Source organism: Tamandua tetradactyla, chromosome X, assembly GCF_023851605.1.
Source record: "Tamandua tetradactyla isolate mTamTet1 chromosome X, mTamTet1.pri, whole genome shotgun sequence".
In the NCBI taxonomy this organism is placed as follows: domain Eukaryota; kingdom Metazoa; phylum Chordata; class Mammalia; order Pilosa; family Myrmecophagidae; genus Tamandua; species Tamandua tetradactyla.
The window spans coordinates 47,398,178-47,422,879 of record NC_135353.1 but is presented as its reverse complement, the minus strand read 5'-3'; the positions used below and the strand labels follow the sequence as shown (position 1 = coordinate 47,422,879).

Sequence of the window (24,702 nt, the reverse complement as noted above, 5' to 3'; positions counted from 1 at the left end):
CTAGTAATGAACAATCTGAGGAGGAAATCAAGAAAAAAATTCCATTTATAATTGCAACCAAAAGAATAAAATATTTCAGAATAAATTTAACTAAAGAAACAAAAGACTTACATAAAGAAAACTACAAGAAATTGTTAAAAGAAATCACCAAAGACCTAAATAAATGGGAGGGCATACCATGTTCATGGATTGGAAGACTAAATATAATTAAGGTGTCAATTCTACCTAAATTGATTTACAGATTCAGAGTAATACCAATTAAAATCCCAAAAACGTACTTTTCAGAAATAGAAAAACCAATAACCAAATTTATCTGGAAGCGCAGGGTGCCCCGAATAGCTTAAAGTATCTTGAGAAAGAAAAATGAAGTCAGAGGTCTCACGCTACCTGACTTTAAGGCATATTATAAAGTTTCAGTGGTCAAAACAGCATGGTATTGGCATAAACATAGATATACTGACCAATGGAACTGAATAGAATGTTCAGATATAGACCCTCTCATCTATGGACCATTGATCTCTGATAAGGCAGTAAAGTCAATTCACCTAGGACAGAACAGTCTCTTTAGTAAGTGGTACCTAGAGAACTGGATATCCACATGCAGAAGAATGAAAGGATCCATATCTCACACCCTACACAAAAATTAACTCAAAATGGACCAAAGACCATAAAACTGTTAGAATAAAATGTAGGGAAATATCTTATAAATCTTATAATAGGATGCAGTTTCCTAGACCTTACACCCAAAGCACGAGCATTGAAGAAAGAAATAAATAAATGGGAACTCCTCAAAATTAAACACTTTTGTGCATCAAAGATCTTTGTAAAGAAAGTAAAAAGGCAGCCTACACAATGGGAGAGAATATTTGGAAATGATATATGAGATAAAGGTCTAATATCCAGAATATATAAAGAGAATTTTCAACTCAACAACAAAAAGACAACCCAATTACAAAATGGGCAAAAGACATGAACAGACACCTCTCAGAAGAGGAAATACTAATGGCCAAAAGCACATGAAAAGATGCTCAACTTCCCCAGCTATTAAGGAAATGCAAATCAACACCACAATGAGATATCATAACACACCCACCAGAATTATCAATAAAACAGAAAATGACAAGTGCTGGAGAAATGTGGAGAAAGAGGAACTCTTATCCACTGCTGGTGGGAATGTCAAATGGTGCAACCACTGTGGAAGGCAGTGTGGCTGTTCCTCAGGAAGCTAAGTATAGAATTGCCATATGACCTGGCAATACCATTGCTAGGTATCTACTTAGAGGATATGGGGGCAAGAACACAAATGGACATTTGCACACCAATGTTTATAGCAGCATTATTTATAATTGCCAAGAGATGGAAACAGCCAAAATGTCCATCAACAGAAGAGTGGCTAAGCAAGCTGTGGTATATACATATGATGGAATATTATGCAGCTGTAAGACAGAATAAAGTCATGAAGCATGTAACAACATGGATGGACCTTAAGGACATTATGCTGAGTGAGATTAGCCAAAAAAAAAGGACAAACCCTGTATGGTCTCACTGATATAAACTGGCATTAGTGGATGAACTCAGAGAATTTCAGTTGGTTACAAAACCATCAGGTGATAGAAATAGGGTAGATATTGGGTAATTGGAGCTGAAGGGATACAGACTGAGCAACAGGACTGATTGTAAAAATTCAGAAATGGATAGCACAATACTACCTAACTGTAATACAATAAGGCTAGAACGCAGAATGAAGCTGAATATGAGAATGATAGAGGGAGGAGGCCTGGGGGCACAAATGAAATCAGAAGGAAAGATTGACAATAAAGACTGAGATGGTATAATCTAGGAATGCCTAGAGTGTACAATGATAGTGACTAAATGTGCAAATTTAAAAATGTTTCTGCATGAGGACTTCTGGGTCAAGATGGCGGCTTAACAACGTGCGCATTTTAGTTCGTCTTCCAGAACAACTACTAAATAACCAGAAACAGTACAGAACAGCTCCTGGGCCACATCACTGACCAGACACACAGCGTACCCCAGTCTGGAACAGCTGGACCGGCTATGAGCACCCCCCAGAACCATGAGTTCCCAAAGCTGTGGTGGCGGGTGCCCCTCCCCAACAGGCCACTTCGCAGAGGAGAAAGGAAAGGACTTTACAAGCAGCAGGGACTGGGCACAATCAAACGCCAACTGTGGAACTAATTAACAAATTTTGACTACTAAAAATAGGCCCCCAGCTTAGGTGAACCTGATCAAAGCAGAGGTTGCTCATTTTTGCCCCGGCGCCAAGGGGGCAGGACTGACAGAAAAAGGGGAAAAAAAAGAGAAGGAAACAGAGGTTTTGGTGGCTGTGTATCTACAAAAGCTTGACTGCCTCTGGATACAGCAGCAGGACTTTTCAGGCTGCAACCGTCCCAGGCATAGGCAGAAGTGAGCTCTTTTGGGGGCTCATCTGGAGCCTGTGCCTTCCCCAGGGGAAGGGTGAAGCCCCACCCAGGTGGAATCCCTCCATCAAGGAATTCTGACACCAGGGCTTGGTAATTTGAAGCCATTAAAACCAGCCTACAACCTCTCCCCTGTCTCCACTACACCCCCAGCAGGGAGAGTCTGCCAAAGTTAAAGGTACTGCATCATCTTATGATGGTGGGACCTGCAGTCAGACAAGTGCCACATACTGGGCAGGATAAGAAAAACAGAGTCCAGAGACTTCACAGGAAAGTCTTTCAACCTGCTGGGTCTCACCCTGAGGGAAAACTGACATAGGCGACTCTTTCCTCCTGATAGGAGGCCAGTTTGGTCTGGGAAAATCTGGCTGGGATCAATAATATCTAAGTAGACACTCCTAAGTGTGGGGGAACAAAGGCACCACACAAGCAGGGGAAGAAACAAGGAAACAAGGACTGAAAAATTCTCCTCTGTTAAACAAAACTTAAGCTAAACGTCCAGATAAAGCTGAACAGAATGTCAAAGAACAGATAGACAACAAATTCATCCAGCAAGAATACCCTAGATAAAAGAAGTGAAAGCAATCTCCAGAATAAACTAATTAAGGTAATTAAATGCCTAGACGCCAGCAAAAAATAACAAATCACACCAGGAAAATTGAAGATATGGCCCAGTCAAAGGAACAAACCAACAATTCAAATGACATACAGGAGCTGAGACAATTAATTCAGAATGTACGAACAGACATGGAAAACCTCCTCAAAAACCAAATCAATGAACTGAGGGAGGAAATAAATAAGGCAAGGAAAGAACAAAAAGAAGAAACTGAAAGTCTGAAAAAACAAATCACAGAACTTATGGGAATGAAAGACACAGTAGAAGAGATGAAAAAAACAATGGAAACCTACGATGTTAGATTTCGAGAGACAAAACATAGGATTTCTGAACTGGAGGACGGAACATCTCAAATCCAACAAGAAACAGAAACTATTGGAAAAATATGAGCAGGGATGCAGGGAATTGAAAGACAATATGAAGCACATGAATATACATGTTGTGGGTATCCCAGAAGGAGAAGAGAAGGGAAAAGGAGGAGAAAAACTAATGGAGGAAATTATCACTGAAAATTTCCCATCTCTTATGAAAGACCTAAAATTACAGATCCAAGAAGTGCAGTGTACCCCAAAGAGAACAGATCCAAATAGACATACTCCAAGACATTTAATAATCAGAATGTCAGAGGTCAAAGAGAAAGAGAGGATCTTGAAAGCAGCAAGAGAAAAGCAATCCATCACATACAAGGGAAGCCCAATAAGACTATGTGCAGATCTCTCAGCAGAAACCATGGAGGTGAGAAGACAGTGGGATAATATATTTAAATTATTAAAAGAGAAAAACTGGCAACCAAGAATTCTATATCCAGCAAAACTGTCCTTCAAAAATGAGGGAGAAATTAAAACATTTTCAGACAAAAAATCACTGAGAGAATGTGTGATCAAGAGACCAGCTCTGCAAGAAATACTAAAGGGAGCACTTGAGACAGATACGAAGACAGGAGAGGTGTGGAGAAGAGTGTAGAAAGGAAGACTATGAGTAAAGGTAAAAAGAAGGAAAATTATCTATGACATATAAAATCCAGAAGGCAAAATAGTAGAAGTACTACCCATGCAGTAATAACACTGAATGTTAATGGATTAAACTCTCCAATCAAAAGACATAGTCTGGCAGAATGGATTAAAAAACAGGACCCATCTATATGCTGAGATGGAAACAGCCAAAATGTCCATCAACAGACAGTTGACTAAACAAACTGTGACATTTACATAAGATGGAATATTATGCAGCTATAAAACAGAATAAAGTTATGAAGTATGTAACAACATGAATGGACCTTAAGGACATTATGCTGAGTGTGATTAGCCAGAAACAAAAGGACAAATACTGTATGATCTCACTGATATGAACTGACATTAGTGAATAAACTTGGAATACTTCCTTGGTAACAGAGACCCTATCTGTTATTTTCTATCAGGAGATAGAAATAGGGTAAGATATTAGGTGATTCGAGCTGAAGGGATACAGATTGTGCAACAGGACTGAATATAAAAACTCAGAAATGGACAGCACAATATTACCTCACTGTAATACAATTATGTTAAAACCTGAATGAAGCTGCATGTGAGAATGATAGAGGGAGGAGGGCTGGGGCATAAATGAAATCACAAAGAAAGATAGACGATAAAGATTGAGATGGTGTAATCTAGGAATGCCTAGAGTGTATAATGATAGTGACTAAATGTACAAATTTAAAAAATGTTTTTGCATGAGGAAGAACAAAAGAATGTCATTACTGCAGTGTGCTGAAAATAGATGGTACTTAATAGTTTAAAATTTCAACTAATGTGTGAGACTAAAGCAAAAAATGTTTATTTGGGACACATCTATACTTTGACTAGTGCATCTCCTAATATAACTTATGTAGATAGTTGATTGAACACCTTAAGTACATGGAACTTTGTATAGGACATGAGATTTTCTTGGTTTGTCCAGGTCATGTCCTGATGAATCCCAGAGTGATTCTATCAGTGAGTGGAAAAGTATCTGCAAAGTCCCCTTCGGGGAATGGTGAGAATGGGGGAAAACTCAACTTCCCCAAGTTGAATTCTTGATATTCTCACAAGCAGTGTGGACAACCAAAGCTATAGACTGAGCCCCCAGTCTTGGGGTTTGTTCCTATGAAACTTAACCCCACAGGGGATAGGTCAAGCCTACTTAAAATTAAGCCTAAGAGTCACTCCCAAGAGAACCTCTTTTGTTGCTCAGATGTGGCCTCTCTCTCCAGCCAACACAGCAAGCAGACTCACCACCCTCCCCCTGTCTACGTGGGACATGACTCCCAGGGGTGTGGACCTTCCTGGCAGCGTCGGATAGAAATCCCAGAATAAGCTGAGATTCAGCATCAAGGGATTGAGAAAAACTCTAGAATGAGCTGAGAACCAGCATCATGGGATTGAGAAAACCTTCTCAACCAAAAGGGGGAAGAGTGAAATGAGACGAAGTGTCAATGGCTGAGATTCCAAACAGAGTCGAGAGGTTATCCTGGAGGTTATTCTTATGCATCAAGTAGATATCACCTTGTTATCCATGATATAATGGAGAGGCTGGAGGGAACTGCCTGAAAATATAGAGCTGTGTTCCAGTAGCCATGTTTCTTGATGATGATTGTATAATGATATAGCTTTCACAATGTGACTGTGTGTTTGTGAAAACCTTGTGTCTGATGCTCCTTTTATCTACCTTGTCAACAGACGAAAGGAACAAATGGAATAAAAATAAATAATAGGGGGAACAAATGTTAAAATAGATTTAGTTTGAAATGCTAGTGATCAATGAAAGGGATTAGTAAAGGGTATGGCCTGTAAAAATTTTTTTTTCTGTTTGTTATATTTTTCTGTTGTCTTTTTATTTCTTTTTCTGAATTGATCTAACATTCTGGGAAATGATCATGATGATGAATATGCAACTATGTGATGATATTGTGAATTGCTGAGTGTATGTGTTGGCAATGTTTGTGTTTCTCGTAATTTTTTTTAATTAATAAAAAATTAAATTAAAAAATGTTTCTGCATGAGGAAGAACAAAGGTATGTCAATAATGCAGGGTGTTGAAAATAGTTTTAATATTTTAAAACTTTAACATATGTGTGAGATAAGCAAAAAAAAGTTTATTTGGTACAAAATGTATATTTTGACTAGTGCATTTCCTAATATAACTTATGTGGACAGTATAATCGAACACCATAGTACCTGGAACCTTGAGCAGGGCATGAGATTTTGTATGTTTGTCCAGAGTGATGCCCAGATAAATCCCAGAGTGATTTGAAGAGTGAATAGGGAAGTATTTGCAGAGTCCCATAGGGGGAATGGTGAGAAATCGGGAAAATTCAACTTCCCCAAGTGGAGAATTCTTGATATTCTCACAGGCAGTGGGGACAGCCATAGCAATATGCCAAGCCTCCAGTCTTGGGGTTTGTTCATATGAAATTTAATCCCGCAATGGATAGGCAAAGCCTAATTAAAATTAGGCCTAAGAGTTACCCCCAAGAGATCCTCTTCTGTTACTCAGATGTGGCCTCTTTCTCTCAGCCGACACAGCATGCAAAATCACTGCCCTCCCCCTGTCTACGTGGGACATGACTCCCAGGGGTGTGGACCTTCCTGACAATGTAGGACAGAAATCCTAGAATGAGCTGGCACTCAGTATCAATGGATTGAGAAACTTTTTTGACCAAAAGGGGGAAGAACAAAATGAGACAAAATAAAGTGTCAATGGCTGAGAGAATCCAAATAGATTCAAGAGGTTATCCTGGAGGTTATTCTTATGCATTAAATAGATATCACCTTGTTGGTCAAGATGTAGTGGAGAGGCTGGAGGGAACTGCCTGAAAATGTGGAGCTCTGTTCCAGTAGCCAAGTTTCTTGAAGATGATTGTATAATGATATAGCTTTCACAATGTGACTGTGGGATTGTGAAAACCTTGTGTCTGATGCTCCTTTTATCTACCTTATCAACATACGAGTAAAACATATGGAATAAAGATGAATAATAAGGGGAACAAATGTCAAAATAAATTTAGAGTGAAATGCTGGTGATTGGTGAGGGTGGGGTGGGGTATGGTATGTATGAATTTTTTTGTTTTCTTTTTATTTCTTTTCCTGAATAGATGCAAATGTTCCAAGAAATGATCATGATGATGAATATGCAACTATGTGATGATATTGTGAATTACTGATTATATATGCAGAATGGAATGATTAAAAGTTATGAATGTTTGTGTTTGGTGTTTTTTAGTATTTCAAAAAAAATTTTTAATTAATTAAAAAAAAATGTAATGGAGAGGCTGGAGGGAACTGCCTGAAAATGTAGAGCTGTGTTCCAGTAGCCATGTTTCTTGAAGATGATTGTATAAAGCTTTCACAATGTGACTGTGTGATTGTGAAACCTTGTGTCTGATGCTCCTTTTGTCTACCTTATCAATGGGCAAGTAAAATATATGGAATAAATATAAATAATAAGGGGAACAAAGTTAAAATAAATTTAGATTCAAATGCTAGTGATCAATGAAAGGTAGGAGTAAGGGGTATGGTATGTATGAATTTTTTTCTGTTTTCTTTTTATTTCTTTTTCTGAATTGATGCAAATGTCCTAAGAAATGATCACGATGATGAATACGCAAGTGATGATATTGTGAATTATTGATTATATATGTAGAACAGAATTATGTTAAGAATGTTTGTGTTTCTTTGTTGTTATATATTTTTTAAAAATTTAAACGATTAATTAAGAAATAGAACGTTGAATTTTGTCAGCTGCTTATTCTGCATCAATAAGGATGATCATGTGGTTTTTCCACATTGGCTTATTGTTATGCAATATTACATTACTTGATGTTCTTGGGTTGAACCAACTTTGCATACCTGGAAGAAATCGTACTTGGTCGTGGTGTCTAATACTTTTAATGTGCTACTGGATTCGATTTGCAGTTATTTTTTGCGAGTTTTTGAATCTATATTCATTAAAGAGATTGCTCTGTAATTTTATTTTCTTGTAGTATCTTTGTCTGGCTTTAGTATTAGCATAATTTTGGCTTCATGGAATGAGTTAGGTAGCTTTCCCTCCTCTTCAATTTTTTTGGAGAGTTTGAGCAGGATCAGTCCTAATTCTTTCTTGAATCCTTGATAGAATCCACATGTGAAGCTACCTGGTCCTGGACTTTTGTTTTTTGGGAGCTTCCTTTTTTTTTTTTAACTTTTTTTTTTAATTGTGTAATATAACATATATACAAAGCAAAGAAAGAATAAAGTTTTCAAAGCATTCTTTATCAAGTAGTTACAAGACAGATCCCAAAGTCTGTCATAGGCTACCATACCATATCTGAAATATTTTCCTTCTAACTACTCCAGAACACTGGAGGCTAGAATATATATATATCATCACTTACTTTTCTTTACTGTCAAAAATAACATATATACAAAAAAGCAATATTTCAAAGCACAGCACAACAATTAGTTGTAGCACAGATTTCAGAATTTGGTATAGGATACAATTCCATAATTTTAGGTTTTCACTCCTAGCAGCTCTAATATATGGGGGACTAAAAGAAATATCAATATAATGATTCAGCAATCATACTTGTTTGTTAAACCCTACCTTCTCTATAAAACTCCAACATCACCTTAGATCGTTCTCCCATTCTTTAGGGGTATTTGGGCTATGCTAATTCTACTTTTTTCATGTTGGAAGGGTTGTCATTATTAAGGGGTCGGGAGATGGAACTAGCTAATGTTCTGGAAAGGCTGGGCCCTCTAGGATTAGGACTTATCTGGTCCAGGGAACCACCTGGACATTGTAGGTTTCTGGAACATTACCCTAGTGCATAGAATCTTTGTAAAATCTTATATAATGTCGTAGGTGTTCTTTAGGATTGGCAGGAATGGCTTCTGTTGGGGTTTGGCTAGTTATGATAGGTAGTAATGTCTAACTGAAGCTTGCGTAAGAGTGACCTCCAGAATAGCCTCTCGACTCTATCTGAACTCTCTCATCCACTGATACCTTATTTGTTATACTTCTTTTCCGCTTTTCATCAGGATGGCACTGTTGATCCCAAGGTGCCAGGGCCAGACTCATCCCTGGCCGTCACGTTCCACGCCGCCAGGGAGACTTTTCACCCCTGGATGTCACGTGCCACGAAGGGGGGATGGCACTGATTTCATATTTAGAGTTGGGTTTACAGAGAGAGTGAAGCCACATCTGAGCAACAAAAGAGGTCCTCTGGAGGTGACTCTTAGGCACACCTATAGGTAGGTTAAGCTTTTCCACTACATACATTAGCGTCAATAGCAAGCCTCAAAATCAAGGACTTGGCCCATTGATTTTGGTGTCTCTAACGTTTGACACAGTATCAGGGGTTTCCTTAATGGTAAAGTTTAATAATTTCACATTTTTTTCTCCCATCCCTCAAGGAACTTTGCCAATATATTCTTTTTTTACATGGGCAGGCACCAGGAAACGAATCCAGGTCTCCTGCATGGCAGGTGAGAACTCTGTCTGCTGAGCCACCATGGCCCACCCTGCCAATACTTTTGATTACCTGCTTAATGTATTCTGAGATATATCCAGGCATTACACCATGTTATAAAAGATTAAAGGCCCTCATTTTTATCCTGGGCTCCCTGTGTTTCGAGTATTTAAAAAAAGTTATCTAGACAGGTTGTGTTAAGAGTATGTGCTACAGAAAATTTAGGTTCTGGACAAAATAAGCCTTTCTTCCTTTGGTCTCAAAGAGTAGGTGAGGTTCTAAAATATAGACAATGTCTTCCTTATTCCTGTGTTCTGAATACCAGGTTGTACATATATAAAACAGCCTCTAAAAATCCAGAATCTGATAATTACCATTCCAGACAAAATACGACTGCTACAAGAGCTTACAATCTAGGACCCTGATTATTTCTTTTTTTTTTTCTTTAACTATTTTTATTGTATAATATATATACAAAGCAAAGAAAGAAAAAAGCAATAGCTTTCAAAGCACTCTTCAACAAGTAGTTACAGGACAGATCCCAGAGTCTGTCATGGGCTACCATATCATCATCTCCGATTATTCTTTCTAGCTATTCCAGAACACTGGAGGCTAGAAGGAATAAATATTTTCTTATCATCACTTTTTTTTCTTTTTAGTGAAAACTAACATATATACAAAAAAGCAATAAATTTCAAAGCACAGTACAACAATTAGTTGTAGAACATATTTCAGAGTTTGGTATGGGTTACAACTCCACAATTTTAGGTTTTTACTTCTAGCTGCTTTAAGATACTGGAGACTAAAAGAAATATCAATATAATGATTCAGCAATCACACTTGTTTATTAAACCCTACCTTCTCTGTATAACTCCACCATCCCCTTTGATTTTTCTATTCCACTCTTTAGGGGTATTTTGGCTATAACCATTCTGACTTTTCATGTTGGAAGAACTGTCAATAATATGGGGTAGGGAGATGGAACTAGCTGATGTTCTGATAAGGCTGGCCCCTCTAGGTTTCAGGACTTATCTGGTCTAGGGAACTATCTGGAAGTTGTAAGTTTCTGGAAAGTTACCCTAGTGCATAGAACCTTTGTAAAATCTTATATAATGCCCTAGGTGTTTTTTTAGGATTGGCTGGAATGGTTTTGTTTGGGGTTTGGCAAGTTATGACAGCTAGTAATGTCTAACTGAAGTTTGCATAAGAGAAACCTCCAAAGTAGCCTCTTGACTCTATTTGAACACTCTCATCCACTGATACCCTACTTGTTACACTTCTGTTCCCCCTTTTGGTCAGGATAGTATTGTTGATCCCATGGTACCAGGGCCAGACTCATCCTGAGAGCTATCTCCCACACTGCCAGGGAGACTTTCACCCCTGGATGTCATGTCCCATGTAGGGGGGATGGCAATGATTTCACTTGCAGAATTGGGCTTAGAGACAGTGAAGCCACATCTAAGCAACAAAAGAGGTCCTCTGTAGGTGACTCGAAGGCATACTTACAGGTAGACTACCCTTTTCTGCTACATACATAAGCTTCACAAGAACAAGCCTCAAGATCAAGGGCTTGGTCTACTGATTTGGGTGTCCCTAATGTTTGACACAGTATCTGGGGTTTCCCCAGTGGTAAAGTTTAATAGTTAATATTTTTTCTCCCATCCCTCAAGGAACTTTGCTAATACTTTTTTATTACTTGCTTAATACACTCTGTGATATATCCAGGCATTACATTACACTATACAAGATTAAAGACCCTCATTTTTATTCTGGGCTGTTTCGACTGTTTAAATGAGCTATCTAAACAGGTTGAGTTAGATTACGTGCTACAGAAAATGTACGTTCCAGTCAAAATAAACCTTTCTTCCTTTGGTCTCAAAGAATAGGTGAGGTTCTAAAATGTAGACAATGTCTTCCTTACCCCTGTGTTCTGAATACCAGGTTATACATATATGAAACAGCCTCTGAAAATCTAGAAATAATAATTACCACTCCAGACAAAAAGTGACTGCTACAAGAGCTTATAAACTAGGCCCCTGCTTTCTTTTAAGCATTTTCAAAAGGAGACCATGCTATAATTGTTATTTTGTTTCTGGCTTATTTTGCCTCACCCAATGTTCCAGAGGTTAATTCACAATGTTGTCTATCTCACAACTTCGTGCTGTTTGTAGTAGCACAATATTTGATCAGATGTATACAGAATCGTTTGCCAATCTACTTCTCAGTCAGTGCATTCTTCAGCCACATGCATTCATTAGGCATCATTTATAATGCCTTTTATTGGAGCTCCTTGATAAGTGATTCAGTCTCTTTACTTGTGATTGGTCTGTGAGGTCCTCTATTTCTTCTCAAGTCAATGTTGGTTGTTCATGCCTTTCTAGGAAGTTGTCTATTTCATTTATGCTGTCTAGTTTATTAGAATAAAGTTGCACATAGTATCCTCTCATTACCTCCTTTATTTCTGTAGAGTGAGTGGTTCTGTCCCCTCTTCCATTTCTGCTTTTATTTATTTGCATCCTGTATATTTTCTTTAGTCAGCTTAGCTAAGGGTCCATCGATTTTATGGATTTTCCTCAAAGAACCAACTTCTCATTTCGTTGATTTTCTCAATGTTTTCATATTCTCAATTTCATTTATTTATGCCCTGATGCTCACCTTTTCTTTCTTTTTGTTTGCTTTGGAGTTAGTCTACTGTTCTTTCTCTAGCTCTTCTAGGTGAATAGTTAATTCCTCGATTTTTGCTCCTTTTTTTAAAAATATAGACATTTAAGGCAATCTATTTTCCACTCACCACTGCCTTTGCTACATCCCATAAATATTGATTACTGTGTTTTCATTTTCATTTACCTCAAGATATTTACTCATTTGCCTTGTAATTTCTTCCTTGACCCACTAATTGTTTAAGAATGTGTTGTTTATTTTCTGGCCCTCTGCTTGTTACTGATTTCCAACTTCATTCCATTGTGATCTGAGAAAGTGTTTAATATAATTACAATCTTTTAAAATTTATTGAGACTTGCTTTATGACCCAGCACATGGTCTATCCTTGAAAATGATTCATGATTCCTTGAGAAAACTGTGTGCCTTGCTGTTGTGGGGTGTAATGTTCTGTAAATGTTTGTTAAGTCTAGTTCATTTATCAGATTATTCAAAATCTATTTCCTTATTGATCCTCTGTCTAGATGTTCTATCCATTGATGAGAATGGGGAATTGAAGTCTCCAACTATTATAGTAGAGGCATCTATTTCTCCATTCAATGTTGTCAGTGTTTGCCTCATGTATTTTAGAACACTGTGGCTTGGTGCATAAATATTTATGATTATGTCTTCTTGTCGAATTGTTTCTTTTATTAATACACAGTGTCCTTCTCTGTCTCTTTTTTTTAACGTTTGATCATTCCATTCTACATATACAATCAGTAATTCACAATATCATCACATAGTTGCATATTCATCATCATGATCATTTCTTGGAACATTTGCATCTATTCAGAAAAAGAAATAAAAAGAAAACAGAAAAAAATTCATATATACCATATCCCTTACCCCTCCCTTTCACTGATCACTAGCATTTCAAAATAAATTTATTTTAACATTTGTTCCCCCTATTATTCATTTTTATTCCATATGTTCAACTTTTCTGTTGACAAGGTAGATAAAAGGAGCATCAGACACAAGGTTTTCACAATCACACAGTCACATTATGAAAGCTATATAATTATACAATCATCTTCAAGAAACATGGCTATTGGAACACAGCCCTACATTTTCTGGCAGTTTCCTCCAGCCTCTCCATTACATCTTGACTAACAAGGTGATATGTGTATTCTCTGTCTCTTTTAATGGTTTTACATTTGAAGTTTAATTTATTGGATATTAGCATAGCTACCCCTGCTCTTTTCTGTTTGTTTTCATGAAATATCTTTTTCCAACCTTCACTTTCAACCTGCTTTTGTCCTTGGGTATAAACTGAGTCTCCTGTAGACAGCTTACAGATGGGTCCTGTTTTTCAATCCATTCTGCTGGTCTATGTCTTTTCATTGGGAGTTTAATCCACTAACATTTAATATTATTACTATAAAGGCAGTACGTTCTTCTATTCTTTCTTTTGGATTTTACATGCCATATCTAATTTTTTTTATTGTTACCTTTACTGATAGTCTTCATTTCTACACTATTCCCCAAACCTCTCTCTCCTCTCTTTTCCTTTATGCCTGTAGTGCTCCCTGTAGCATTTCTTGTAGAATGGGTCTCTTAGTCACAAATTATTTTTTTGCCTGAAAATATTTTAATCTCCCCCTCATTTTTGAAGGACACTTTTGGTGGGTGTAGAATTCTTGGTTGGAAGTTTTTCTCTTTCAGAACCTTAAATATATTATAACACTATCTTTTTGCCTCCATGGTTTCTGTGAGAAATCCACAAGTAGTCTTATCGAGTTTCCCTTGAATGTGATGGATTGCTTTTCTCTTGCTGCTTTCAGAATTCACTCTTTGTCTTTGATATTTGACAATCTGAGCAGTGTGTTGAAGTGTATCTATTAGGATCTACTGTGTTTGGGGTACACTGCAGTTCTTGGATCATTAGTTTTATTTCTTTCATAAGAGATGGGGAATTTTTGTGATTATTTCTTCCATTAGTCTTTTTGCTCATTTTCCCTTCTCTTCTCCTTCTGAGACTTCCATAACATATATTTGTGTGCTGCATATCATCATTCAATTCCCTGAGATCCTGCTCATATTTTTCCATTCTTTTCTTTATAAATTCTTCTGTGTATTGGATTTCCATTGTCCTATCCTCTAGTTTACTAATCCTTTCTTCACTTCAAATCTATTATTGTATGTCTCCATTTTTTAAATCTCTTCTATTGTACCTTTCATTCCCATAAGTTCTGCAATTTATTGTTTCAAACTTTTGAGTTCTTCTTTATGTTCACCTAATGTCTTCTTCATATCCTTCCTCAAATCACTGATTTGATCTTTGATGAGACTTTGCATGTCTATTCAATAACTATTCTGAATTAGTTATTCCAACTCCTGTATTTCATTTGAATTGTCAGTTAGTTCCTTTGACTTGGCCATAGGTTCAATTATCCTAGTATCATCCATTATTTTTTGCTAGCATCTGGGCATTTGATTTTCTTAATTAGTTCATTCTGGAGGTTGTTTTCATTTTTTTACCTATGGTTTTCTGGCTGGATGGCTTTGTTCTGTAACTATTCTTTCACATTCAGTTCAGCTTATCATAGACCTCTAGCATAGGTTCTGTTTAACGGATTAGAATTTTTCAGTTCTTGTTTTTCTGTTTCCTGTCCTGCTATATGGAACCTATTTTTTTGAGGAGGGTTTCCTCAGATATTACTGATCACAGTCAGATTTTCCCAGACAGACAGGCCCACATCTCAAGAGGAGAGAGCAACCAGTTATCAAGTTTCCTTGAGGGTAAGTCCCAGCAGGTCATCAGACTGTCCTATGAAGCCTCTAGACTTCATGCTTTTCCTATCCTGACCCATGTGGTGCTTGCCTGCCCACAGCTTCCCCCCAGGATAAAGTGATATGGTGCTTTTAATTTCAGTAGCCTCTCCTTGCTAGGGGCATCGGTGAGACTGAGGCTGACATAGTAGGCAGGCTTTGATTGCTTCTGTTTTCCAGCCCCTGGGGCCTGAATTCCCTGAAGGAGGGCCTCCACTTGAGCTAGGACCCACCCCCCTTTTCTCAGGGATGATACACCCTTTAGGGAATAGTTCACCTGACTATTTACTTTGTCTCTCATACATTCCTTAACTACTGCCCCTTACCTGGGGCAGTGCTGGTAACTGAGAGTGCTTGAAGTTCTATCTAACGAGCAGTTAAGAAATTATAACAAACAATCAAAAAAACCTGTTCTGAGTGGGACCCTTGTTCTTCAGGTTTGCCAAAGAAGAACTGGAGTTGGTACATGCCTTTATGCGTTCCCAGGCTCTATGTGTCCCTTTTTCTTGGGGTCCAGCTCTTTTCCAGTATTTTGCACTGTCCAACTCAAAAAGCCTCTGTTTTTTTTTTCCCCATTGGCCCTGCCCCCTCTCTGCAGGGTTGAAAACTCCTGGTTCCTTTAGTGCTTACTCCAGGTTTATATGTGCTCAGGGCCTGTTTTCAGAGTTAGAATTTGTTAATTCTGCAACTGGAGTTTGGTTGAGCTAATTTGTTGCTACTAGTAAAATATGTTTCCTTTCCCCTGGGGAATCAGCCTGCTGTGCCTACGGGGGAAAGGTACCGTTCTCCACAGCTTGGGAGACTTATAGTTCTGTGTAAGATTTCAGCTGCTCCACCCATTCCAGACTGGTGTATGCTGTGTGTCCCGTCACTGATGTTCCCCCAGCAGTTGTTCCATACAGTTCCTGACTATTTACTAGTTGCTCTGGAGGATGAACAAAATTACACACCTCACTATGCTGCCATCTTGCCCCTAGAACCCCTTGAGAGTTGCATTTGAGATCCTATTTTCATTCAGATATGTGCTATCCTATCCTTCCCCCACAAAAAGAATTTGGCTTTTCCTTTTGTAAGCATAAGGTTTGGTATGGTTCACCTATAGCTTTAAAGTATACAGTAAAGTAAGCTTCCTGCAGATATGCATATTCCTTAGACAGTAAAGATTCAAACTGTAGCCAGTACCTGCCATTTTAAGAACAGATATGGAGTCACTTAAAAAAATCTGATTTGCTGTAACTTTAAATATAATTTACACTGCTTTTATCTATGACACACCTTAATGTTTTTCTCAAAAATCTTTACATATTTTATTAATTTTTTTTTTACTATTATTACTACTTTAATTTCTTTTCTCTATATTAACATTTTATATCTTTTTCTGTTGTGTTGCTAGTTCCTCTAAACCGATGCAAATGTACTAAGAAACGATGATCAGGCATCTATGTGATGATGTTAAGAATTACTGAGTGCATATGTAGAATGGTATTTTATTAATTTTGAAGGAAGAAAAGCAACCACTTTAGAAACTAGTGAAACTCAAATGGTGATCTATTCATATAGTTTCTACACAGCTGAAAAGTTTAAATCAAATGCCTCACAGACAAAATATAGCACAAAAAACCTATATACAGAAAGATTTCAAAAAACAAATCTCCTGGAATATTACTTTCCTTGCCCTCTCGAGTTGGAAACAGGGCAAATGGACTCAATTCAAAAACTCACTGAATATAGAAGATTCAACAGGAAGCAACATGAAACTCTCTGGTAGGGCATGAAGGTAGGAACCAGTCCATATAGTCAAGAAAAAGTTCTTTTTCCACCTGCTCTAAATGCTTGCCTCCAGACAGAGAATAGAGAAAGATCCTGGTTATTTGAACTGGTTGTCAATCAAGGTCCCCTTCATTTTAGCTTTCTTGGCTTCCAGCTCAGCCTAGAGAGGAAGAAAAGTACATGTCCTGATACGTGAAACAAGATTCTTATTTTCCTTCTTGATTCTAATTGCCCCAAACAGTATCCCATAATGTCCATTTAATATAAAAATTAGAATAGTGGTACTAAAATCATTACAAAATTCTAGCAAATGCTTTCTAAAATTTCTGGGGTTGGGGTACATATAGAAAATGAAAATATTTGTATGGAAAAATGGGTAAATATACAAGGCTACTTATGGCTAAAGGTAACTGGTGCAGGGATTCCAGCAGCCTCAGGGGCCCCCTAAGGGCCAAAGGAATCAATAACTTGGCATGCCAGTATCATATTCTCGGCAGAACAGGAAGAAAAGCATTTTTCTGTAATACTACTCAAAGCTGTATGGTTCAGAAACTGGTGCAAGTCTGAGAACCATTTTTTACCAGTCCAGGTCAAGATATATGCAAGAATTGAGATTAAGTATTTAGAAACTTTTATAGCAATCTGATAGAATAACAATAAAATGAAATAACCTAATAATAACATTTGGGGCCAATTCAGTTTTATTGTATTTTAGAATACAACGATAGATTGGAATGCTATTCATGACAGACTGGAAATTAAAAAAAAAAAAAAAAAAAAGCATTGGCCCTTCACCTCAGAAAGTTTGATAAGCATTGTTCTAGACCACTGTGGCAAGGTAAAAAAACACTCCTGGGATTCATCACCTCAGTCACCAAATATTCTTTGTAGTCATTAAAATATACTAGGTATACCATTTGATGAGTCACCAATGCAGTGATATCTAGTTTTAATGAAATATTATAAGTAAATTATTATCCAAATGACAAAAATAGAGGCACCATCATATATTGAGGTGAATACTCTAAGATGAGCCCAGGAATAACACAGAAAACCAACACAAGGGCTTTAAAGAGGCCTTCCCAATTCTCATACTGCCTATATTGCACTATTATAAGCCATCATACATACACTGGGAGAGCATCATTAAATCCTAACCTTTTACTCTTGACCTTAGAGCACACCTACCAGAATAAAATATCATTCTAGTTAGGGCTATCTAACAAGTATTATAACTTCAGGGCTAGATCGTATAGTCACCGCTACACAACCAAGTAGGCAGACAGCCATGAGGTTGCAGTCCAGGATTAGGAACCCAGCAGCAAACTACCCTAGTAATCCCAAAGAGACTTTCTGTGCCTCCTCGAGGTTTTCTGAAAGCAAGAATCCCAATAATGAAGCCTACCACCTTTCCACTCCCATGGCACTCACCAGCTCTTGTAGCCGCCTCTTGCTCATGCCTTTGCGTTCCAGCTGTTTTTCAATCACTTTGGCATTCTGTGCATATGAGTCAGCAACTTCTCTCTGAAGGAGAAAGAGCACCCATAAATTAGCATCTCATCAACGGATAACACAATAACAATAAGTAGCAATTTATACTACTCAAACAATGAAATAATGTGACCAGCAGGACCCTGTTCCCTTTCAACTCTTCATCTTTTCAATAATCTATAGGGTTCAGATTACAAACAATTTTTAAAATAACAGATAACAATTCTCTGTAAACATCATTATACTTAGGTACCATAAATGTAGTTGTAGTTACTGTTAAGGATAGACTCATAAACTATCAGAACTGGAAGGAACTTGAAATCATTTAGGCTATTAGTTCTTTTTTTTTTTCCTATTTTTTTTTATTAATTAAAAAAAAATTAACTAACACAACATTTAGAAATCATTCCATTCTACATATGCAATCAGTAATTCTTAATATCATCACATAGATGTATGATCATCATTTCTTAGTACATTTGCATCGATTTAGGAAAAGAACTAGCAAAACAACAGAAAAAGATATAGAATGATAATATAAAGAAAAAAATAATAATAAAAATAAAAAATAAAAAATATATAAAAAAAGGAAAAAGAAAAAAACACAAACAAACAAAAAAACTATAGCTCAGATTCAGCTTCATTCAGTGTTTTAACATAATTACATTACAATTAGATAGTATTGTGCTGTCCATTTTTGAGTTTTTATATCTAGTTCTGTTGCACAGTCTGTAACCCTTCAGCTCCAATTACCCATTGTCTTACCCTGTTTCTTAACTCCTGATGGTCTCTGTTACCAATGACATATTCCAAGTTTATTCTCTAATGTTGGTTCACATCAGTGGGACCATACGGTATTTGTCCTTTAGTTTTTGGCTAGTCTCACTCAGCATAATGTTCTCTAGGTCCATCCATGTTATTACATGCTTCATAAGTTTATTCTGTCTTAAAGCTGCATAATATTCCATCGTATGTATATACCACAGTTTGTTTAGCCACTCGTCTGTTGATGGACATTTTGGCAGGCTATTAGTTCTTAAATTGAAGTGGGATGGAGGCTTTACCCACTAAGGCATAATATAAACCTATGAAAAAACACTGATCTGGTAAAAGACTGAAAAGTTGCCCCCAAATTCAGGCAGATGAAGATGCTCACCTTCACACTATTATTCAACATTGTACTGGAATTTCTAGATAGAGCAATTAGACAGGAAAAAGAAATAAAGGCACCCAAATTGCAAAAGAAATAACACTACCTCTATTCACACATGACATGATCCTTTATATAGAAAATCCCAAAGAATCCACAGAAAGCTAAAAGTTAATAAAAAAATTCAACAAAGTTGTGGGGTACAAGGTCAACATTAAAAATCCATTCTTTCTATGTAAATATTCTTTCTCTTAGGAAATGTACATGACAATATTAAGTGTTTAAGTAATATACAGCCTACTCAAGCATTCAAAAAAAGGATTGATTGACAGTTAGATGGATAAATAGATACTGGGATTGATATATGGATAGACAGAAAGCTAGAATGATGACAAATGTGGTAAAATGTTAAAATTAGTAGGTCTGGGTATCAAGGGGGATAGGGTATGCTGGGGTTCGCTGTATGGGCTTTGTTTTATTTAATAACTTTCTTATAAGTTTAAAAGTATTTTAAAACAATTTTTAAAATAATCAGTTGTGTTTCTATACATGAGCACAAACAATCTAAAATGGAAGTTTGGTAAACAATTCTATTTGCAATAGCATCTCAAAGAATAAAATATCTAGGAGTAAATTTAACCAAGATGTGAAAGACTTGGATACTGAAAACTACAAAACAATGCTAAGGGAAATTAAAGAATTAAAGAAATGGAAAGACTTCCCTGTTCATATATTGGAAGACTTACTATTGTTAAGATGCCATATACTGGTACTTACGGTAGCAGTGTTACCAATCCACAATGGACAGAGGAAGCCTATGGGTACAATGACTGAGGATCATGGGGGGAATTGTGGTATTTACATACAATGGATTACTGAGTGGCTGCAAGAAGGAATGAAGTTGTGAGGCATGCAACTAGGTGAATGAACCTTAAAGACAGTATGTTGAATGAAATAGTCTGGAACAAAAAGATGAATATTATCATGCCTCACTCATATGAACTAACTATAACATAAAAACATTGTAAACTGAAGTTGAGAGCATGGGTTATCACGTTGGGCCCGACTGTAAACAGTCCTAGATTGTAAGCTCTTATAGCAGTCACATATATTCAGGAGGGGTAAATGTCATTTCTAAATTCTGAGACATTGAGCTGTTTATTTATAAGTAGGTCATACCAAGAAACTTCAGGTATTTATGTGACACCTGAGATTCAGAATTAGAGCTCTGAAGCTATGAAAGTCAGCATAACCCCATACAGGAACTGCTTAAAAAGTTGAAAAAGAGATCAGACTTCAACTAGAGATATGAATGAAGCTGATCTGAACATGATAACAACAGGGTAAAGGTGATATCATCCATATTTAAAACTTCAACTTCTGTATGAGACAAAAGGGAAAGACATTTATTTGGTGCAAAATTTATTTTTTGTGTAGTGCATTACCTAATTTAACTTGCATGATCAGTTTAGTATACCACCATAAGTACATGGAATGATGAATAGGGTGTGAGAGCTTGTTGGTTTGTCTAGGTAAATATGACGCCCTGATATATCCCAGAGTAATTTGCACAGTGAATAAAGAAATATTTGCAAAGACCCCTTGGTGGACTGGGGAGAAAGAAGGAAAGATTTAACTTTCCCATTTTGAGAATTCCTAATATTCTTGTAAGCAGTGGGGAGAAACAAATCAATAGGCCAAGCCCCCGACCTTGGGGTTCACCCCTATGAAACTTGTTCCTGCAGAGGACAGGCTAAGCCTACTTATAATTAAATTATGCCTAAGAGTCACCACATAGAATGCCTTTTGTTGCTCAAATGTGGCTTCTCAAAACAAACAAACAAACAAACAAAAAAAAAACGTGGCTTCTCTCTCTAAGCCAACTCAGCAGGTGAACTCACAGCCTGCCCCTCTATGTGGGACCTGACTCCCAGGGATGTAAGTTTCCCTGGCAACGTGGGATAGAACTCCCAGGATGACCTGGGACCCAGCATCAAGGGATTGAGAAAGCCTTCTTGACCAAAAGGGGGAAGAGAGAAGTAAGAAAAAATAAAGTGTCAGTAGCTGAGAGATTTCAGAGTCAAGAAGGTTATCCTGGAGGATATTCTTATGCATTATACAGACATCTCTTTTTAGTTTATGGTGTATTGGAGTGGCTAAAGGGAAGTACCTGAAACTGTTGAGCTGTGTTCCAGTAGCCTTGATTCTTGAAGATGACTGTATAAAGATAGAACTTTCACAATGTGACTGTGTGGTTGTGAAAACCTTGTTTGATGTGCCTTTCATTCAGAGTATGTACAGATGAGTAAAAAAAATATGGATAAAAAAATAAATAAATAATAGGGCGGACAGGGATAGAATAAATTGTATAGACTGAAATACTAGTGGCCAATGAGGGGGATGGGTAAGGGGTATGGTATATATGAGTTTTTTCTTTTTATTTCTTTTTCTGGAGTGATGTAAATGGTCTAAAAATGACCACGGTGATGAATACACAACGAAATGATGATACTATGAGTTCTTGATTGTATATCATGTATGGACTGTATGTACGTGAAAATTTGTCAATAAAAATATTTTTTAAAAAAGATACCAATACTACCCAAAGCAATCTACAAATTCAACACAATTCTGATGAAAATTCAAGCAGCTGGTTTTGCAGAAATGGAAAAGACTACCATCAAATTTATATGGAATTTCAAGGGACCCCAAATAACCAAAACAATCCTGGCAAAGAAAAACAGGGTTGGAGGACTCACACATCTTGATTTCAAATTATATTATAAAGTGACAGTGACCAAAACAGGGTGATACCGGCACAAAGATAGAAAAATGTTACAGTGGTACAGAACTGAAAGTCCAGAAATAGGCTCACACATGTATGGCCAACTGATTTTCAATAAGAGTGCCAAATGGGGAAAGAACAGGCTTTTCAACAAATGGTACTGGGAAAACTGGATATCTACATGCAGAACAATCAAGTTAGATGTCTACCTTACACCACATGCAAAAAGCAACATGTGCTGGTTAGAAGCTATTATGTACCACAGAAAAGCCATGTCCTTTAATCCTCATTCAATATTGCTGGGTGGGACCGTTCTGATTGTTCCATGGAGATGTGATCCACCCAATTGTGGGTAGTAACTTGATTAGATGGTTTCCATGGAGAGGTGTCTCCACCCATTCAAGGTGGGGTTGCTTACTGGAGACCTTTAAGATGGAACCATTTTGGAAAAAGCTTTGGAGCCCACACAGCCAGAGAACTTTGAAGATGAAGAAGAAAAACGCCCCTGGGGGAGCTTCATGAAACAAGAAGCCTAGAGAGGAAGCCAATTGATGTCACCACGTTTGCCATGTGCCTTTTCAGTTGAGAGAGAAACGCTGAATGTCAATGGCCTTCTAGAACCAAGGTATCTTTCCCTGGATGCCTTAGATTGGACATTTCTATGGCTTTGTTTTAATTTGGACATTTTCGCAGCCTTAGTACATGTAAACTTGCAACTTAATAAATACTCCTTTTTAAAAGTCATTCTGTTTCTGGTATATCACATGCTAGCAGTTTGCAAACTAGAACACAACTCAAAATGGATCAAGGACCCAAATATAAGAGCTTAAAACTACAAAACTTTAAGTTAGAAGATAACATAGGGACAAACCTTCATGGCCTGATTCAGCAATGGAGTCTTAGCTATGACAACAAAAATTCAAGCAACAAAAGAAAAAATACATAAATTTGATTTCATCAAAATTAAAAACTTTTGTGTATCAAAGGAAATTATCAAGAAAGTGAAAAGCCATTCTACATATTGGGAGAAAATATTTTCAAACCATATATTAAATAAGGCTTTAATATCTAGAAAGTATAAAGAACTTTACAACTCAACAACAACAAAAAACAACTCAATTTAAAAATGGGCAAAACAGAATAAGAATGAGAGACTTTAATCCTGTATAGCATAATGGAATGCCTGGATATACCCCAGAGTATTTAAGCAGATAATCAAAGAGTACTGGTAAAGTTCCATGAGAGATGGGAGGAAAAAAAAATGGAACTATTAAAGTTTCCCATCAGGGAAACCCTAGATACTGTGTGAAACAATAGGGACACCCAGCTCAATGGGCCAAGCCCTTAATCTTGAGGCTTGCTCTTGTGAAGCTTATACATGTAGCAAAGAAACTTAGCCTACCTAGAGGTATGCCTAAAAGTCACTTCCAGAGGACCTCTTTTGTTGCTCAGATGTGGCTTCTCTCTAAGCCCAACTCTGCATGTGAAACCATTGCCCTCCCACCTACATGTGACATGATGTCCAGGGACGAAAGTCTCCCTGGTGGTGTGGGAGATGACTCCCAGGGATGAGTCTGGCCCTGGCACTGTGGGATCAACAATGTCATGCTGATTAAAAAGGGGAAAAGAAGTGCAAAAAATAAGGTATCAGTGGCTGAGAGAGTTCAAACAGAGTCAAGAGGCTATTCTGGAGATCACTCTTACACAAGCTTCAGTTAGATATTGCTACCTATCATAACTAGACAAACCCCAACCAAAACCATTCCAGCCAATCCTAAAGAACACTGTGCTGGTTTGAAATGATGTATTTCCACTAGAAAAGCCATGTTTTAATATAAATTCCATTTCATAAAGGCAGAATATCCCTATTCAATACTGTATGTTTAAAACTGTAATCAGGTCATCTCCCTGGAGATGTGATTTAATCAAGAGTGATTGTTAAGCTGGATTAGGTAGAGGCATGTCTCCACTCATTTGGGTGGGTCTTGGTAAGTTTCTGGAGTCCTATCAAAGAGGAAACATTTTGGAGAATGAGTGATTCAGAGAGAGCAGAGCAGAACGACATAGCCATGAGAAGCAGAGTCCACCAGCCAGTGACCTTTGGAGATGAAGAAGGAAAATGCCTCCCAGGGAGCTTCATGAAACAGGACGCCAGGAGAAGAAGCTAGCAGATGATGCCATGTTTGCCATGTGCCCTTCCAGATGAGAGAGGAACCCTGACTGTGTTCACCATGTGCCCTTCCAATTGAGAAAGAAACCGCGAACTTCATTGGCCTTCTTGAACCAAGGTATTTTTCCCCGGATGCCTTTGATTGGACATTTCTATAGACTTGTTTTAATTGGGACATTTTCTCAACCTTAGAACTGTAAACTAGCAACTTACTAAATTCCCCCTTTTTAAAAGTCATTCCATTCCTGGTATATTGCATTCTGGCAGCTAGCAAACTAGAACAAACACCTAGGGTAATATATAAGATTCTACAAAGGTTCCATGCACTAGGGTAACTTTCCAAAACC

General features: G+C 37.3%; 1 protein-coding gene across 1 annotated transcript in view; it reads right to left on the bottom strand.

Moving 5' to 3' along the window:
* Nucleotides 1-8,300: 8,300 nt before the first annotated feature.
* The window catches only part of STEEP1 (STING1 ER exit protein 1), a 121,084-nt gene continuing 104,682 nt past the window's right edge, over nt 8,301-24,702 (bottom strand). Inside the window, exons 6-7 of the mRNA XM_077145575.1 lie at nt 18,191-18,283; nt 8,301-16,919 (exon numbers count right to left, since the gene is read on the bottom strand). Coding sequence (XP_077001690.1) covers nt 16,857-16,919; nt 18,191-18,283 — 156 coding nt within the window. The 3' untranslated portion in view covers nt 8,301-16,856. The remainder of the gene's footprint in view (nt 16,920-18,190; nt 18,284-24,702) is intronic.